Source organism: Triticum urartu, chromosome 2, assembly GCF_003073215.2.
Source record: "Triticum urartu cultivar G1812 chromosome 2, Tu2.1, whole genome shotgun sequence".
NCBI lineage: Eukaryota > Viridiplantae > Streptophyta > Magnoliopsida > Poales > Poaceae > Triticum > Triticum urartu.
Window position 1 is genome coordinate 53,462,217 of NC_053023.1, and position 19,565 is coordinate 53,481,781.

Here is a 19,565-nt window from a genome sequence, read left to right on the forward strand (position 1 = left end):
GCCCTCGCCGTCGCCTACCGTCACCAGCCCCCTGCCCTAACGCACGCCGCCCCAGCCCGCCCCTGCCCCGACGCGCGCCGCCCCGGCCCACCCACGTCGCCGTCGCCCGCGCCCCTGCCCCGACGCGCGCGCCCCGGCCCGCCCTCGCCGTCGCCTGCGCCCCTGCCCCGACGCCATCCTCGCGCCGACCCCGCGCGCGCGGTCCTCTCCTCAGCTTGGTCCGGCCGCCGGCGCCCTCCCTTTGCAATTTTTTTCATATATGTGCTTGTTATATATATATATGCTTGTTATATATATATATGTAATGATTTTTTTATAGAATATGATGTTTTTTTCATAGATGATCACATATATGATGTATGCACGAATGTGGATGAAATATGATGTTTTTTGTTCATAGAACATGATGTTTTTTTAATTCACATATTTTTTTTGTTCATGAGAGAGGCAGGGATGTTGAGGGATCATAGATTTATTTTTTCAGAATTTTCTATCGTGCATAGACGGATTTTAGAACACGGGAGCACCCCCTCCCTATCGTTGCAAAATTTGCTAAGTGATATTAAGAAGGAAGGAAAAGAAGTATAGGAAAGAAAGAAAATAAGAAGAGGAAAGAAAGAAGAAGAGGAGAGGAAGAAGAGGAGAAATAAATAAGAAGAAGAAAAAAGAAGAAAAAGAAGAGGAGAAGAAGAAAGGAATAGTGGAGAAGAAGAGAAAATAGAATATATTTAGGGTTTCCTATACCGCTCGGTGACCCTTGACGACCCTCGTTCTCGATAAAAAAAAGAGGAAGAAGAAGAAAAAAAGAGGAGAAGAAAGAATAGAGGAGTAGAAATTCTACTCCTCTATTCTTTCTTCTCCTCTTTTTTTCTTCTTCTTCGTCTTTTTTTATCCTTGAAGCGTTGTCGAGGCCACCCCAAACCCTAGAGATGCAGCGTCGAGGCCACCCCAAACCCTAGAGAAGTAGCGTCGAGGCCACCCTAAACCCTAGGGTTCTTCTCCTCTATTCTTTCTTCTCCTCTTTTTTTTCTTCTTCTTCCTCTCTTTTTTATCAGGAACGAGGGTCGTCGAGGGACATATATGTAGTGTCGTCGTTGTCGATATACCCCCTCCCGATAGCTTCAACACGTGGGGGGGGGGTCAATATTACCCCCTCCTTGAAGCGTTCTCGAGTCCACCCCAAACCCTTGAAGCGTTGTCGAGGCCACCCCAAACCCTAGAGAAGCAGCGTCGAGGCCACTAATTAATATATATGATTCCTTACTATGATTAGGTAGCTAGTTCTACGTTTGCCACTAATATATCCATCTGTCATGTTTGAATAATAATTGCCATGTTGTAAATATTTGTAGAAACTATGGACATCGTCCGAGACGAAGCAAAAGAAGCGTTGTTGAGGGACATAATCGCAGAAGGAAGTGATGCCGTCTCGTTGTTTCTCAATGACACCGATGGTCTGGAAGGAGAGGGTGAAGAAGCTGGCTACGGTGACCTAATGCCGGTGCAAGAAGAAGAACATGAGGACGGCTCCGGTGACCCAATGCCGGTGCAAGAAGGAGACCGTGATGACGGCTCCGGTGACCGAACCGAGTCCGGCCAGGTATATATATTAGTTAAGCCTGTGCTGACTAGCTAATTGATGCATTCATTGTTTTGGTATGTACACATATTAATTAAGTCTTTGTTCTTTTTTCTGGCCCTCCGGATCGAGCACAACTTTGGTAAAGAGATGAGGCCCAAAGAAAAAGTTGAGCTCGGATGAAAGGTTTGAGATCATAGCAATCGTGCCCGACGGCCAACGGATTGAACCCATCCGAACAAAGAACACATTTGTTGCTCAGTGTGGGGTTCTGGTTAGGGACAAGATCCCGATCAGCATCCAACAATGGTTTAAGCCGGCTACAGAAGACCCTGAGGTGTCTTATGTCAATGATATGCAGAAAAATGATCTTTGGACTGAGCTAAAGTCAAATTTCACCCTACCGCCAGAGGATAATCCAGAGAAGCCAGTTAAAGAGCAATTAATCAAGTCTTTTGCTCTTAAGAGGATGGCAAAACTATTCAGGAGGTGGAAGAAAGAGCTGAATAAGTTTGTCGAAAATAATAAGACACCAGAATTCAAGGGCAGATATGAGAAGATCAGAGATCACTAGCCCGCATTTGTGGCCCACAAGACATCGGAAAAGAGTAAGAAGATGTCGGCGAAAAACAAGCAAAATGCTGCGAAGAAGAAGCATCACCATCGCACGGGGTCAGGTGGCTACCTCGTAGCTCGGCCTAAGTGGGCCAAGACTGAGAATGATCTGGTTGATAAAGGGATCGAACCAGAGACAATTAACTGGCCAGATCGTTGCCGGACTTGGTTCTTCGGGGCTGGCGGAACCTTGGACCCTGTAATAGGGAAGTGCATTTGGACGAACGATCAAATGGACATACCAGTCAGGAAGCTTAAGCACTATATCGAAGCAGCGCAGCATACTTTCCAGACAGAGAGAACGACGAGCTCACAATGGCCCTCGGGAATCCTGAGCACCCTGGACGGACACGAGGCACGCCAGGCTCCATTCCGTGGAAGGTTGGGTTTCCGGACGCAGGCGGTTACAAATCCCATGAGAGGAGGAAAAAAGTGCAGCAGACCCAAATGCAGGCGCTGCAAGCAAGGGTACAAGCGATAGAGGAACGAGAAGCAAATCGCAGCAAACGTACTGCCGAAGCTTCCCCCGAAGCTACCCCGCCATCTCAGCAGAGAAGCAGCGTGGCTTCCACCGAGCTGCTTCAGCCGGAGCATGCCTTGACGGCTCCTGCCAGCTATCCCGTGGATGCTATCACGGAGTCTCAAAATTGCCACCTTATGACGCAATGGATGAATTTGAAGGTCGAGGCGGCTGTTGGCTCTGTTTATCCTACTGAACCCGGCGCAATTTTTCACTGCCGGCCGATTCCAGAAGGATATGCTAGGGTGATGGTGGATGAAATAACAGAGGGATTTGAGGACCTCCAGCTTGACCATCCTACCGGTGAAGGGGAGACTAGGCTGGGGTCTGCTCTGAAGACTCCATGCCTATGGCAGAAGGAGCTCATCAACCTTCCGAACTGGACGCCTCCGCCTCTTCCTCCTTCTCCGGCAAGTCAGGGCACTCCGCCTCATCCACCGCCTCCTCCTCTGGCGAGTCAGGGCACTCCGCCTCCTCCACCGCCTTCTCCTCCGGCGAGTGACGATCAGGGCACTCGACCGGCTTCTTCTCCAGCGCGTGGCGGCACTCCGCCTCCTTCTCCGCCTACGCCGACGCGCCCGAGCAGCCAGCCTCCTCCTTCTCCGCCTCGTCAGCAAGGGCGGAAGAGACCTGCCGCCACTCCGGCTGCTCCGGCGCATCGTAGTCCTTCTCCTCCGCCTCGTAAGCAAGTAAAGAAGACAACCGCTCCGTCTGCTCAGCCGACGTCTAGCAGTACGGCCAGAGGCGGGACGACATACAGATTCGGTCCTTCTCTGAAGACTCCAGAGAAGTTACCATACGAGAGGACCCCGGAGGAGAACGCCGAGATCGCACGAACCGAAGTGGATGACTGGTTTCAAGGGTTGAAAGCAAAGAGACATCCACTTCCGGAGGAGAAGATAGATCCGGTGAAAACGAAGCGCACTTTGGCTGCCCTGACAAAACCACCCAAGTCTCCCCCGAAAGGAAACTATGAGCGCATTATTGGAAAGGAATTTGCCGAAGCAGAGCGGTCGGGAAGTACTGTCAGTGATCAAAGGCTAAAAGAACGACGAGCTGGGAAACAAATTGCCCAGCTCGGCGAACAAGCGAAGCAATCGTGCCCCCCGCTCAAGGTGCCTAGCCACAACGTCGCTAATGATCCGAGGATGGTGCCCGGTTATAGCAATCTTGCAGATTACCTGCCCGACGATGTACATTATGAACCCATGGAGGTACAGATACAAAGATACGAGTACGGGAAGCCTCTCGTCAAAGATGAAAGATCTCTATCAACGATGATGCGAAGATTGCATGATTGGTACTTGAAAATCTGCAGAGACTCTGGGGGGAGGAGTACTTTGTATGTGAAAGTTAAAAAGGAGCATGACCTCGTTGGAATTGAACTGTTGCCTGTTCCATTTGAGGAGTTCTATCAGTTTTTCAATCAATTGGCCCTCGATAAAACAACAGTCTCCTACTACTGTCTGTAAATAGTACTACTTCTGTCATTAAGTCTCTTTATATAGCTCAGCTCTTTCATTGCATGTATTTATAATCATCCTCACTATATTATGCAGATTGAAGATCGCCGAATTGAAGAAAAGACAAGTCGGTGATATTGGGTTCATTAACACATATCTCATAGATGCAACTCAGGTTAAATTTCATGCCGCAGCTACCGAGGCCAACTTGCTACGATCGTTGGTAATAAATGAAAACAAAGATATAATACTCTTTCCTTACAACTTCAAGTGAGTGTTACTGTCTTGTGCGTATTCGGTTTTCCTTATATATTAGTCAAGGTTATAGTAATGTAATTGATGAGTTATGCATGCTTGTGCAGTTTTCACTATATTCTCCTAGAGATTAAGCTTGAGTAGGGACTAGTAACCGTCTTAGACTCAAGACAAAAAGATCCCCAGGACTATGCAGACATGACTCAAATACTCGAGAAGTAAGTTAAATCGATCATTATCCACCATATCAGCAACTTTTGTTCATTTCCTGATATATTAAGTAATTGTTTTCTTTGTCCGGCAGGGTTTGGAGAAAATTCACCAGAAAAGCTCCGGGACTGCCGAAGGAGCTGCAATTTAGACACCCGAAAGTAAGTACTATAGTAGCATGTTCCGCGCATCTACTAGTCATTCAAGTGCTAGTTTCATCAATACCATTTGGCATTCTTGCTTATCAGTTTGATTGACCTCTATTTCTTGTAAAGTGGTTGTGGCAGGAACAAGGGAATGATTTCTGTGGATACTACGTTTGCGAGTCCATCCGCCACACGACCTGTGAGCGGGGCTACACTGACGAACAATATGAAGTACTTAAATAACAACATTCACAATTTTATTTTATTACCATCATTTGTGTTGAGTTTCATTCATTCATATATATATATATATATATATATATATATGTGTGTGTATGTATTGACCCCCTTCTTTGAATTAGATGTTTCGGAAGCGGGATGAACTCCTAGCACCAGCTCGCATGCGAGCAATTCAAGAGGAATTGGCGGCATTCTTTCTTGACCACGTGATCCCTGAAGACGGAGAATTCTATGTGGACCCTGAGTCCGTATGATTATATTTGTAAGAGATAATTATTGTATTTATGTAGCCGGTAGTGTAGGATAGATATACGAAAACTTGTTGTTCGACCAATCTCTCGGAGAAGGAGAGGTGGTCGATATCACTTCTCTCTGTATGCATATATGTTCATGACGATTTTCTGTTTCCTTCGTTTGCTTACTAGCTAGCTAGCGTGTCTAGTCCTCTCTATACGTATGTATAATACGTAGTGTCGACCAAGCACGGACATAAGAGATGACACTTCTCTCTATTAATTATAGCTAGCTAACACAATATATGAAACACCTAAATTAACCCCACAAAACCCCCACCCCCCCCCCCCCCCCCAAAAAAAATAATAAAAACCCCAACCACAGAAATGCTGACGCGTGGATGCCTATTGATTCCGGTTGGTGCCACCGACTGGGACCAAAGGGTCTTCTGCCTGGGCTCCGCGCACAGGCCACGTTGAGGCCCATCTGTCCCGGTTCTGGATTGAACCGGGACTAAAGGGACAGGGCATTAGTACCGACCCTTTAGTCCCGGTTCCAGAACCAGGACAAAAGGCCCTTACGAACTGGGACAACAGATCATTTTTCTACCAGTGCCTAATCATATCGATTAGACGAAAACATGCACACACACCAGTGGCATATCATATCTCTGCCGGATACTTACCCCACATGTGGTTTGTGTCTAAACGTACGTGTGGCAAGTTTGATCCATGGGTTCAGGTGACACATCATCCTCATTTTCAAAACCAACAACCATTCAGTAGAGCTAGTTAGCTAAGATGATAACACGAGTGCCCCCTTCTCCAATTAATTCGGACGTAAGCATAGTACATATGGTCCGGATCATAATTAGTGAGTGTTCTTTCGCTGCACCATGGACCAAATTCCATGGACGCATGCACCCGCGATGCAGGCTGGAAAAGGTGCCGGCGCAATGGCAGGCGCGTCCACATCAGGCAGTAAATTTCGCAGGTGACCACCAGCTGACCGTCATGCGGTTTCTTACTTGCCGGTACTCGAGACGCTCAGACAGCATGGTCCTGAACTACAGTGTTCAGTAGACCACTGGAGTGCCATGCTAAATGCACATACGAGATAGGGTATATCATTCTCATGGGCGTGCGCTGGGCGCACTCGTGGATCTATGTGCGTCAGTCGTCCACCTCTAAAATTTGTCTCTTGCTCAAAAAATGAAATGCAACTACTTGTACAGTGTTGGTCCACTACTGTCTACTGATCTACTACGGTCCACGGGTTCGCCTCGTGTGGAACTTGTGTAGGAGTGGCCAGCTAGAGGACGAAATAGTAGTCCGAAAGGGCCAGCTCATTTGGACTGGTTTCGTGGGAAGGTCGGTATGAGTCCAAGACATTTCTGCCATGGTCTGACCGTTGTGCGGTCCCTTTCCATTAGGATCCAGTGCTAGCTTAATCTTAGCTTAGCTTTGACATGATGCGATCGTTGTCTCTGTTTTTTTAATCAAAACATGTAGTTATTGGCACTTGGCCCAACTAGCTCTAGTAATGACATCTCATGGTTACATTTGTGTGGGAAAGGGGGAGAGCTCAGGGATTATGGGCCGTCGGATTGTCTTTCCAAACGAGTGACAGTCGTTGGATCCGGGGTATGATTGGTCCGAGCCATTGCATGGAACCGAGATTGAAACGATGAACAATATTTTTTCTTCTCACCTTCGGTCAGCTATGTTGTCTCACTAGTGTGTGGGGTATAAATGTTGATGGGGCTCCTCTGTCATCTGCCGAGGGTGCAGACGCACATGGTGCATGCATTGTGTGGTAGAAATCTGCGGTTGCCGCACCCGTGGTTTCTAGATCCTGTCGAGGGCATAGATGGAATTCCACATGCTGGGTGTGTGCATGGTGTGGTGTGGATGCATGATTGGGGTATGGATAGAGACGAGGAGGGTGTGTGCTTCTCTACTTCCTGCTCCTCGCTTCTTCCGATTGGGTGAGAACCCTAGCCGCCACTCACCATCCCCTCCTTTGTTCCTTGCAGCCGCCGCCGCGCTTCCTTCCTCCTCTTCTCCCCGTTCCTCTCTCATCGCCAAGCTCACCACCGCCAATTCTCTTCCCATAGAGCTCACCCCTCCCCGTTGTCGGGGAAACAAATACTGGCCGCCGCTTGCGGTGCTAATTCATAGAGAGGAGCACGCCATCGAGACGAGCCCTATTTAAAATTTTGGTTATATTTGGCCGGATTGTTTCTTAAGAAACACAATGCAAATGCAAATGCTCACATACATTCACTCCTATTTGAGATTGCCGAAATCAATACAATGCCTTGTACCCATCAGGAATGCTATCTCCCACAAAAGGAACACCGCCAAAAAATTTAGAATAGATCTTGAAAAATATGAGCACCCTTGCTAAGTCTAGAATTTGAATCCGGGTGGTCTATTTCCACAACAAAGAACCTAATCATTTGAGTTATGCTCAATTTGCTGCTAGAATAATTAATTAACTTCTTACTCACTATCTAATCAAATGGAAGAACGACCCCGTTCCTAAAAAAGTAAAGATGTGTAAATTTTTGCTGAAATAGATATGAGACACGTGAAATAAATTAAATTGAAGCGAACTTAGTAATATTTCGTTGGGATTTTATGAATAGTGTCTAAAACTTTGTGAAAATTGACATGTGTTTATCACTAGAAAATTGTAAAATCATAAAAAAACGTTTGTTTCATGGAGAAAATGTTAGCGATAATTTGCAGAATAGAAGACGAACATATGAAAGAAAGTTGGGATTCAAAAGGAATTACAATGTGGCTAGAAAAGACTATATATATATATATATATATATATATATATATATATATATATAGTGTTACTATTCATCACCCAGGGTGCAGAATAAGTTATTCTTCACCCGAGGTAATCTTACGATCATTTCATAATTAAATTACGTTTCGAATTCAAATAGTTACATTCGTATTGATTCACTACGTAAAATTTGACATAAGAAAAATAAAAATATAGGTCATAAGACAAGAAAATTTACAGTTTATGTGTATTTTAGACTATGTTTTTACGTTTGTAATTTTACATAATATAAAATATTTTTTACGTTTGTAATTTTACATAATATAAAATAATTTTAGACTATGTTTTTACGTTTGTAATTTTACATAATATATATATATATATATATATATTTTCTTACGGTCCCTTTTTGCGTCGCAAATAAGACAAAACTTACGGAACGTAAAATTACGGTGCATTGATGGTAAAATAGAGAGGGGTGAAGAATAACTATTCCTCACCTATGGTGACGAATAGCGCGACCCATATCTGTGCTGCCAAAGATCAACCGCATCACAGAGAGGCCCATAGCTAAACCTTTGTGAAACTCGACATGTGTTTATCTCTAGAAATTATAAAATAAAATAAAAAGGTCAATCGACATTCCATAGAGAAAATGTTAGGAATAATTTGCAGAATAGAAGATAAACATATACACTTTAGCTATACGTAAGTCGCCTGACACGATTTTGGGTAAGTCGATTTTTTTGACTGTTTATTTTTGCTTCAAGATTAGTCAATTTTTTCGTGGAGTTGTTTTGGCTGGTTGACAGACCACATATTTGGGCCAGTCAATTCCATATCGTGCAACCCTCCCTCTATCCCCCTTTGTACTTTTAGGTTTTCATTTGTTTTTGTTTTTCTTTCTTATTAGCCACCTTTTCTTTTTATTTTTTTGTGGGTATTCTTGAGATGTTGAGTAAGTGTAAATGTATACACCAGTATAAAATATGTGCGAAAATTGCGTTACTACATGGTTATTCTTTGCATACTAAAAAGAGTGTAATTTCAGTATAAAGTTGCGTGCAACTTTTTTTGTTTTTCATTTCTATTTCTTATAGGGTAATACCAATGCCACTAGTTCATTCTTCCTTATAAAACTTCTTTATGTTATTTTTTTAGTTAATATCTTCTTTTCTTATTTTTAAGGGTAATACCAATACCATTAATTTATTTTTTCTTAAGAAACATTTTTTCTTTCAGAAACACCACTATTGTATGTCTATTCTTGCATATTTTTACGAAGTATTTTTTTCTATATTGTCTGCAATTTTTTCATTTTTGTTTTAGATTTTTTATTTTCTTTCTTGTTGAAGGGTAATAGCAATTGCACCAATCCATTAAGTTTTTCTGAGAACCTCATTATTTTGATTATTTTATTTTTTTTCTTTTTTCTTGAAGGGTAATACCAAAGCCACAAACTCATTCTTTCTTAGAAAACTTCATCTCTCTATAGGGAATCATGCTTTAATTTTTCAAAGAATTAAATTAAATATCTTGAATAAAAAAGGAAACTTGCAAATGGTAATATTGTTTTCATTTTGTTTTAGCTTTAATTCATTTTATTTCTTTCTTAATGGTAATACTAATCCCACTAATTCATTTCTTCGTCAGAACCTTCCTATTTTTATTCTAAAATTCGACTATTATATGCTTATTCTTGCATATTTTAAAATTTTACAAATTTTCCTGTATACTGTGTGAATTTTTTTTCATTTTCTTTCTTTTTAAAGGGGAATACCAAAGCCACGAATTCATTCTTTCTTAGAAATACTTTATTATTTTGATTTTGTTTTAGCCTTTCTTTTTTTTTCTTCTTTAATGGTAATACCAATGCTACTAATTCATTCATGATTAGAAAATCTTCTTCTTTTTTGTGAAATTCCATTATTATATGCTTATTCTAGCATACTTTGAAAAAAAATCACAATTTTGTGTAAATTTCATCCTTGTTTTTTATTTTCTTTCTTATTAAAGGGTAGTATCAAAAACCCTAATTCATTTATTTCTTAGAAAACTTCATTATTTTGATGTTGTTTTTGTTTTTATTTTATTCTATTTCTACTTTAATGGTAACACCAATGGTACTAATTCATTTCATTATTAGGAAATATTGTTTTTTACGAAGATTCCACCATTATATGTTTATTATTGCATATTTTTAAAAAACACAATTTTGTGTACATTGTCTGCATTTTTTTCATTGTTTGCTTTAAATTTTGATTTTCACTTTCTTTCTTGTTAAAGAGTAATACCAATGCCACTTATTTATACTTTATTGAAAAGATTTTTATTTCATTCTTAAAGGGTGTCTTTCTTATTAAAGGGTAATACCAAAGCCACTAATTCATTCTGTCTTAGAAAACTTCATTATTTTGTTTTTATAGTTTTTTTATTTTCTTTCTTCTTTAATTGTAATACCAATGCCATTAATTCATTCCTTCTTCCCCTTTTTATGAAAGTTGCAATGTTATATTTTCATTCTTGCATGTTATAAATAATCTCAATTTCTGTGTAATAGTGTGCAATTTTTTCCATTTATTTGTTTTAGTTTATTTTTATTTTCTTTCTTCTGGAAGGATTAGTTTTGCATTTGCTTTCTCTTTTGTTTATTTGGAATTGCATGCATGTATTTGTAGTACTCGTATATATCCATCATGAAAACACCTAGCCATGGTTGACTAATGGCAATGCACGTGGGATCCACCCTTGTCTGACATGGGAAGTACTAACAAACATACTACCTCCGGTCCTTTTTAGTCCGCATATAAGTTTTGTCCGAAGTCAAAGTATCCCTACTTTAGCCAAACTTATAGAAAAATGTATCAGCATTCACAATGCCAAATCGCCAGACCGCCGCGCCGCGTGAGCTCACGTGTCTCAAGGTTAGCACCATAACCATTCATATATGTCGATGCCTCAAAATAGAACCGTTGCAACCTATATGTAATGCCATATTACATGCTTTATAGCAAAAAGCAGGATGCTGAAGAGGGCAACGACGGGGGGTTGAGAAGGAGCAAAGAGAGAAGGAACGAGCAGAAACGCATGAAAGTTCCAAGATGCTCGAGCTAAAACTTGAGGTAGAACATTCTCTTAATTTAGCCTCATTCATTTTATAGCGATGAACAGTGCTCACATCACTCTCCTCTTATAGGCCCTTATGCAATCTCAAGGCAGAGAATGTGTCCATGTGTGCAACGCCGCTACAAACTTAGAATTTGCATGTGTTTTGCAATATGTGAACTTGCATGAAATAACACTATGTATGAATACGTAAACTTGTGTGTCATGTGCTCGAGCAATGTTTTTTTTCTCTATGAACTTGTATGAATCATTACCCTATGTGAACTAGTTTGAGTTATGCCTATGTGATCTAGTTTGAGTTATGCCTATGTGAACTAGTTTGAATTATGCCTATGTGAATATGTGTGTGATGTGCTCGAGGAATTTCTAACCCTCTAGGAGCTCCCACATTCATTTGATACGATGTCATTTTCTACACTGAAGATATAGACAGAAAATGTACATATTTGTTTTCGGTTGCAGGGATTACATAAGGACCAGCTTGATAACAACAGCAATGTGACACATTTCTGAGAGTAAAACTCGGAAACAGGCACCTTAACGAGAGTTACTCTCGGAAAAGGGGTCGCCTGAGCACTTTAACTACTGAAGTGCCATTCTTTTCCGAGGGCGCCTCTCGGAAAGGAATGACATTGCGCTCTCGAGTCTCGGTAAAAGTACCACTGCCATGTGGGACACGTGGGCCCACAGGTCAGGTTCAAATGTTTTAATCAATTATGGGATGCCGTGCAGTACCAGATTACTCTCGGTAACTAAAACACATCATATTATTCTTTTTAAAAATTTAACAAATAATTAGAATGTTTCATTGACAGGTGGGTCTAACGGGTCCACGTGTCAGGTCAGACTATTTCGGTGACAGGTGGTTTGCCGAGCGGTTGCTCGTGGCTCTTGGTATAGATAACAGCAAGTCATGAAGCCGTCAGTTGCAAACGAAGATGCCACTTGGCTAGTCTTTGGCGCGTGGGGCTCACGGGGTCTGTTGCATTTGCTGACTGTGCTTTGTTAGCAGTGATGCACAGTCGGCAACAATACCTCGTTGCCGTGAGCCCGTGGTTGCCGAATGCTGCTCTTGGCGTATATGCGTTTGCTGAGTGCCCGTGATTTGGCGCTAGGCGAACAGCCATGCACCTGGCGTATAAGCAAGTTGCAGTAGTGATTCGAAGCATGGATATAATCACATCTAGGATGATGGTTTCAAATAGCTACTGCCTCCGTAGACCCAATGTCTTATATTTGGAGACGGGTGTAGTATTATTCTATACCAATGCTACCTAAAACAGGAGTTGGATAGTGTTTTTTTCTTTTCTTTTTGTCTTATATTATTATTTATATCAATGAAAAATCCGTAGACCCAATTGTTCTATGGTTTGGGCTTAAAAAAACTTTGCTGAAACCGACATGAAACGTGTGAAAAATGTGAATCCCAAGTGATATTTCTTTGGCATTTTTGTGAACAATCTCTAAGAATTTGTGAAACCTGACATGATTTGTCTCTCGAAAATTATCAACCGTATGCTTCATACAGAAAATACTATCATTTGCAAGTATGTTACTACGAAATTTGCAGGAAAGAAGAGTAACATATAGAAGAATGTTGGGATAAAAAAAAGTGTACATAGAAAAGGATAGAAATAATGGAATACGTGGTACTACAATGCAAGGTGCTGAAAGGACACGCATGGTTCATTGTACGGCAAAAATACGGGTGGACTCTCACAGCAGCAGGTTGTTGGTCCACGCTGTCATTTCGGTGCAAATGGTGATCTTAGTTGGGGATGGAGCACTCTTTCCTGACCTGGCCCTGAGGAGAGCCAGGCGACGGGCCGAGGTTGGACATCTTCACCATGGCCGAGGCGAAGGCCTTAAAGAACACGGCCTGGGCAGAAGCGAAGCTGTTAACGATGACTTCGGTGTCACCGCTGGTTGCGGTGGCGTTGTACAACACCTGGTCGGAGTGCAGGAGCCCCTTGTTGGACTGGAGGTTGAGGAAGTAGGCGTTGTCGAACATGTCCTGGGTCGGGGGGGTCGCCGTGTCGTCCAGCGGGGCCAGGCTGTTGTCGTTGCCAGACGGGGTGCAGGTGTCGTTGAGCTTGTCCTGGAAGGTGGAGTCGATGTTGGGCTCGGTGTAGAGCCTGCTCCTGAAGTTCTTGCACTGCGCCATCCCGATGGTGTGGCCGCCAGAGAGGGCGACCATGTCGGTCAAGTTGAGCCCCTTGCCGGCGAAGCTGGCCTTGAGGCCGGCGACGTCCAAGAACGGCCCAGGCAGGTTCGCGTTGGCCAGAGCCACGGTAGCGTTGGCGGAGTCCTTCCTCCCCAGTTGAACCTCCCACGTCGGCCCTCCCAACTGTGTATGTATGCATCAGGAAGACAAAATCGAGTTATTATTTTGCCGTCGGTGCGCACAAAGTAAACAACCGGTAAACTTGGCGCTTCGCCACGCGATCGAGTCGAGTGAACTGGGATTGGGAGGTGATGGATCATTTTCTTACCGCGACGACGGAATCGCGAGCAGCGACGGCGAGGATGTCGGCGCAGGAGACGACGGGGTTGTTGCTGTAGGGCTTTTTGCACACGGCTTCCACATCCTTCTTGATTTGTTCGATGACCTCGAAGCCACGCAGCGATCCCACGTTCCCGAACGCGCCCCGCTCGTTGCCACCCACGCTAGTCTCATTCAGCAGAACGGACGCGTCACAGCCCTGCATGTGCGTACGTAGCCAGGCAACATATGCACGCTCGTTAGTCACTAGGTAGGTGTTCAGCAAATGAACAAAACCGAAACAGAACAAGTCTCGAAACAGGCTTTCGCCCAAGTCCAGCCCGGCTACATCTTAAGTATGTGAAAAACTTGCCTGGACAAAGCAGTCATGAAAGTGCAGCCGGAGCAGCGACGCGGCCATGCGGCGGTCGCTATTGATGGCCGTCTCCACGCCGGTCTTGATTTTTTCAAGAGCCAAAGGGCACGACTTGTCGTAGAATGTCGTCGACAGCTGCGCCGACGCCACTGTGGCCAGACACAGGAGCAACACGACTGATAGAGATGAAGATGCCATGACACAGGAGTACCTGTCGATAACTCGCTGCAGGAGATGAAGTTTTGCGGTGGATGCGGATGTCATTCCCTGCATATTCCATGCAGATATATATGAATAGCCGCTCGCAAGCTCGGTCATTCCCGGTTTTGGCCGGCGAATAATGTGGTGGCCAACCTGGCGTTTCATGTGCTAGCGGTTACTAGATCATTCCAGCCTTTTTCAGGGTTGTCGTATTGGTGCAACTCGCCGAGTGCATCGCGGAGTGCATTGTGCGCGCATGTGTAATGCATAGAGTCAAATGAACCAGCACTTGCGGGGAGTTGACTTGGATTGGACATTAGCAAGTAGCCATGTTTTGCAAAGTCATTCAAGGATGTATCATCCATATTCCATAGAGTGCATGGAAGTCAACGAAATTCTAAAACGACATAGTACTCTTTTCCTTTCGAATGCTCAAAAGCTGTGCATGAACTCTTACTTCCAATAAGTATTTTCAAACAAAAGAAATATGCTTCCTCTGCGCACATGGCCAAGTGCAATCCATCTGCTAGCTGGCTGTTAGATGATCGTTGCTGCTCTGCATCTTTTTTCTTTCCTTTTTCTCGGTGTCATCATGCTGTATTTCGCGTAGGTCAAGTGCATCGTGCACTAGTTTCAAAAAAAAAAGTGCATCGTGCACTGTTGTATCATGCATAGTCAAATTAATCAGCAGCTGCACATTGCAGAATGATTTTGATGGGAGTAGTACAGCGCACCATTAGCAGCCGTGGAATATTCATGGTTGCTTCAACGTCTTAGATGATTAAGTCTTATATATCTTAGGACGTTACATGCATACGCGTCATTCTGCATTCGAGGTATCGGATCGATGCTCTCTATGATTACCCAACCTCCGAATGTAGATATCTAAGAGATGATCCTACGAGCAACAATGGTGGATGAAAATACATTTTATCTTCTAATTGCCAATTAAGGGTATCGATGACTAATTGGCTATACGGTATATGATTGATCTGGTGCTGGGCATTAACGCGGTCCCTGGTATATATATGAACCCCAAATGCAGCGCCATACCTGGGTTCGCGGAACCGCTGTTAGAACTGTGCCTTGTAAGATTGATGAATGAATACGTGATTTGCTAGTGAAATCCAACTCACGCGTATTCATGTATATTATTTTAAATAGATCCCTGTTAGGAAAATGTATACACCTGACACAAACATAAACTACATATGTTTTCATTGATGACCGTGTTTCCTGGTACTATGGATGTTCGTTAATTAACTGAACTAGCGTTGGATAGGTACAGCAAGAGCAACGTCTCTTCATGTCAACAGTACATCTCAGATGTATTTATGTATGTATACCTCCTAAAAATCGAGAACGTGACATGTACTCAGGATCTTAACTAGTCTGCGTCGGGGTCACTCCGTGACTGTGGTAATAATAAAGATGATTTTTTTTAGTAGTTAAAGAAAGGGCCGTATATCGGCCCTACGCCGTATGCCTCCCGCTCCGCTCCCCCCCCCCCCCCCCCCCCGCCCCCCCCCCCCCCCCCCCCCCCCCCCCCCCCCCCCCCCCCCCCCCCCCCCCCCCCCTGCTCTGGCGACCGCATCAGCGGCGACCTCGCTGGCCGCGCGTGGCTCCTTCCTCGCCTGCTGGTCCATGCCGCTGCCCCCGCCACCGACGCTGGTTAAGTGGCCAGCTGCTCCACCTCCTGTGGCCATTCTGCATCGGCTGCCTGATGTGGCGCCGTCCCTTGGCTCAGGTCTGGATCCACCGTCCCGCCAGCCCGCCCCAGCCGCCGTGTCAGGCTCGGGCGTTGAGGAGGTGGCTGCTTCTCCGCTGGTCGCGCAGCATGGGCTGCTGGCTCAGGCCGCGGCGTGTGAGTCCTCGCGATCTCTGCTTGCCCAGGGCATTCAAGGCGAGGCAGACTTTAACCACGGTGTGCAGCCTGCTGCTGCGGGGTATTCAAGCCCGGGTACGGGGCGCGAGGAGGAGGCCGATGTGACCGGCGGCTGGCAGCTCGTCCGGGCACGCAACGCCCCGCGGCGCCCGGCTTTTGCCTCGTCGGCATTCAAGGCGCATCCCATCCCAAGCTGGCTTAAAGGGAGGTGTTGCCGCTGCATCGCCCCCGGACACCGAGCTGCAGACTGCCGAGACCCCATCCGCTGCACTCGCTGCCTGGAGAACCACCGCCGCGCTCGCGACTGCCGGAACAAGTGGCGCCCGCTGAGCTACCTCGCCCACCTCATCGCTCCACCGCCCCTGCCCCGTCCTGTTGTCGCGCCTCAGGAGGGCACTGCCCCACGCTTTGGAGCGGGCCGGGGCTGGGCGCTTCCTCCCCAGCAGCCTGCAGCGGCCGCCGTGTTCCCCAACCTCGCCGCCGCTGCTCCAATGGCCCGCAGGCTTGGAGACGCTGCATCAAGGCCAGAGGTGGACTACGTGGTCGTCCCGACCACCTCGGAGATGCAGGAGGAGTCGGCGCTCCTCTCCAGCAACGCAGCTGTCGCCTGGCTCGAGGGGGCTCGCGACGACGTGCCCGCTGCAACTGTTGCGGCAGCTTTCGCTGCCAAGTTCAGCATCAGGCAGGCGGACGTCACCGTCGTGCGCCACTACCCCGAGCAGTTCTTTGTCCGGTTCATGTACCAGCACCACTGCGCCAATGCAACGGACCGCGGCGACTTCCACCATGACGGCCTCCACATCTTCGTGCGCGCCTGGCGCCTGGAAGCCCATGCTGAGAATGAAGACCAGCTGCATCATGTGCGCCTCTGCATCGAAGGAATTCCTGTCCACGGCTGGAACAACTATGTCGCCACGTTCGTCATTGGGCACGGCTGCTCTCTGGACTACATCGAGAACAGGTCGCTACGAAGGGAGGACACGAGGTACCTCGCGCTGTGGGCGTGGACCACCAACCCCGACGCGATCCTGAAGGTCAAGTGGCTCACTTTGCCGGCACGCGGCCAGCGGCGGCGTGGGCGGCGTGGCCTGCGGCACCGCGTGCTCATTCATCTGGACCTGCACGAGGACCACTCCAACGCATGCGAAGATGACGACAACCCTCCCACCCCAGACGTGAACGAGTTCACCTGGTACCCAGACATCGTCGACGGTGCTCCGCCTCCTGGGAGCCGGCGCACGGCTCCAGCTGCTCGCGACGACCGCCGCAACACGCGGCGCGACGACGCCGACGACTGCGACGGCAGCCATAGTAGAGATGGCTCAAGAGGTCAGACGGGGTGGGGCGACTGCATCCGCCGGTCTCTCTCCCGCAACGCGCGGGAGGGCCAGCGCGGGGCGGACCAGGACCGCTCTCGTGATCGCTCTGGTGGTGGCCGCCGCCACGATGTCGCGCCCACGGGTCTGCTTGCGGCAATCACTGAAGGAAATATGCCCTAGAGGCAATAATAAAGTTATTATTTATTTCCTTATTTCATGATAAATGTTTATTATTCATGCTAGAATTGTATTAATCGGAAACGTAATACATGTGTGAATACATAGACAAACAGAGTGTCACTAGTATGCCTCTACTTGACTAGCTCGTTAATCAAAGATGGTTATGTTTCCTAACCATGAACAAAGTGTTGTTATTTGATCAACGAGGTCACATCATTAGTTGAATGATCTGATTGACATGACCCATTCCATTAGCTTAGCACACGATCGTTTAGTATGTTGCTATTGCTTCCTTCATGACTTATACATGTTCCTATGACTATGAGATTATGCAACTCCCGTTTGCCGGAGGAACACTTTGGGTGCTACCAAACGTCACAACGTAACTGGGTGATTATAAAGGAGCATTACAGGTGTCTCCAAAGGTAGATGTTGAGTTGGCGTATTTCGAGATTAGGATTTGTCACTCCGATTGTCGGAGAGGTATCTCTGGGCCCTCTCGGTAATGCACATCACATAAGCCTTGCAAGCATTGCAACTAATTAGTTAGTTGCGAGATGATGTATTACGGAACGAGTAAAGAGACTTGCCGGTAACGAAATTGAACTAGGTATTGGATACCGACGATCGAATCTCGGGCAAGTAACATACCGATGACAAAGGGAACAACGTATGTTGTTATGCGGTCTGACCGATAAAGATCTTCGTAGAATATGTAGGAGCCAATATGGGCATCCAGGTCCCGCTATTGGTTATTGACCGGAGACGTGTCTCGGTCATGTCTACATTGTTCTCGAACCGTAGGGTCCGCACGCTTAAGGTTTCGATGATAGTTATATTATGAGTTTTGATGTACCGAAGGAGTTCGGAGTCCCGGATGAGATCGGGGACATGACGAGGAGTCTCGAAATGGTCGAGACGTAAAGATCGATATATTGGACGACTATATTCAGACTTCGGAAAGGTTCCGAGTGATTCGGGTATTTTTCGGAGTACCGGAGAGTTACGGGAATTCGCTGGGAGAAGTATTGGGCCTTGATGGGCTTTAGTGGGAAGAGGAGAAAAGGCCTGCTGCGCCCCCCTCCCCTCTAGTCCGAATTGGACTAGGGAAAAGGGGGCCGGCCACCTTTCCTACTCCTCCACTTCCTTCTCCCTTCCTCCCCTCTTGGTGGACTCCTACTAGGACTTGGAGTCCTAGTAAGACTCCACATCCTGGCCGCGCCTAGCCTTGGCCGGCCTCCTCCTCCTCCTCCATCCTTTATATACAGGGGCAGGGGGCACCCCATAGACACACAAGTTGATCCTTGAGATCGTTCCTTAGCCGTGTGCGGTGCCCCCTGCCACCATATTCCACCTCGATCATATCGTTGTAGTGCTTAGGCGAAGCCCTGCGTCGGTAGAACATCAAGATCGTCACCACGCCGTCGTGCTGACGGAACTCTTCCCCGACGCTTTGCTGGATCGAAGCCCGGGGATCGTCATCGAGCTGTACATGTGCTAAGAACTCGGAGGTGCCGGAGTAACGGTGCTTGGATCGGTCGGATCGGGAAGACGTACGACTACTTCCTCTATGTTGTGTGATCACTTCCGCAGTCGGTCTGCGTTGGTACGTAGACAACACTCTCCCCTCTCGTTGCTATGCATCACCATGATCTTGCGTGTGCGTAGGAAAATTTTAAAATTACTACGTTCCCCAACAGTGGCATCCGAGCCTAGGTTTTTATGGTTTGATGTTATATGCACGAGTAGAACACAAGTGAGTTGTGGGCGATATAAGTCATACTGCCTACTAGCATGTCATACTTTGGTTCGGCGGTATTGTTGGATGAAGCGGCCCGGACCGACATTACGCATACGCTTACGCGAGACCGGTTCTCCCGACGTGCTTTGCACAAAGGTGGCTAGCGGGTGACAGTTTCTCCAACTTTAGTT

The 19,565-nt window shown here is 46.1% G+C and overlaps 2 protein-coding genes across 2 annotated transcripts; one reads left to right on the forward strand and one right to left on the reverse strand.

Annotated features, from left to right (window-relative positions):
* Positions 1–12,657: 12,657 nt before the first annotated feature.
* On the reverse strand, positions 12,658–14,289 carry LOC125540989 (peroxidase 2-like). The gene is made up of 3 exons (XM_048704495.1): positions 14,046–14,289; positions 13,683–13,892; positions 12,658–13,537 (listed from the first exon to the last, which is right to left on the reverse strand). The coding sequence occupies exons 1-3, from the start codon at positions 14,244–14,246 to the stop codon at positions 12,959–12,961; spliced, it is 990 nt and encodes a 329-aa protein (XP_048560452.1). The 5' UTR covers positions 14,247–14,289; the 3' UTR covers positions 12,658–12,958.
* A 1,954-nt stretch (positions 14,290–16,243) lies between these two features.
* LOC125534994 lies at positions 16,244–17,633 on the forward strand. Its single transcript, XM_048698054.1, has one exon. The coding sequence runs from the start codon at positions 16,626–16,628 to the stop codon at positions 17,631–17,633; it is 1,008 nt and encodes a 335-aa protein (XP_048554011.1). The 5' UTR covers positions 16,244–16,625.
* Positions 17,634–19,565: the final 1,932 nt, after the last annotated feature.

What these genes read in the sequence shown, in the direction of transcription:
- LOC125540989 (XM_048704495.1), bottom strand. Translation starts at nt 14,246, where the DNA reads ATGGCATCTTCATCTCTATCAGTCGTGTTGCTCCTGTGTCTGGCCACA. An exon ending in TTCATGACTGCTTTGTCCAG is followed by an intron (nt 13,893 to 14,045) that starts GCAAGTTTTTCA and finishes ACGCACATGCAG; the next exon opens with GGCTGTGACGCGTCCGTTCT. An exon ending in CTCGCGATTCCGTCGTCGCG is followed by an intron (nt 13,538 to 13,682) that starts GTAAGAAAATGA and finishes ATACATACACAG; the next exon opens with TTGGGAGGGCCGACGTGGGA.
- LOC125534994 (XM_048698054.1), top strand. Translation starts at nt 16,626, where the DNA reads ATGGCCCGCAGGCTTGGAGACGCTGCATCAAGGCCAGAGGTGGACTAC.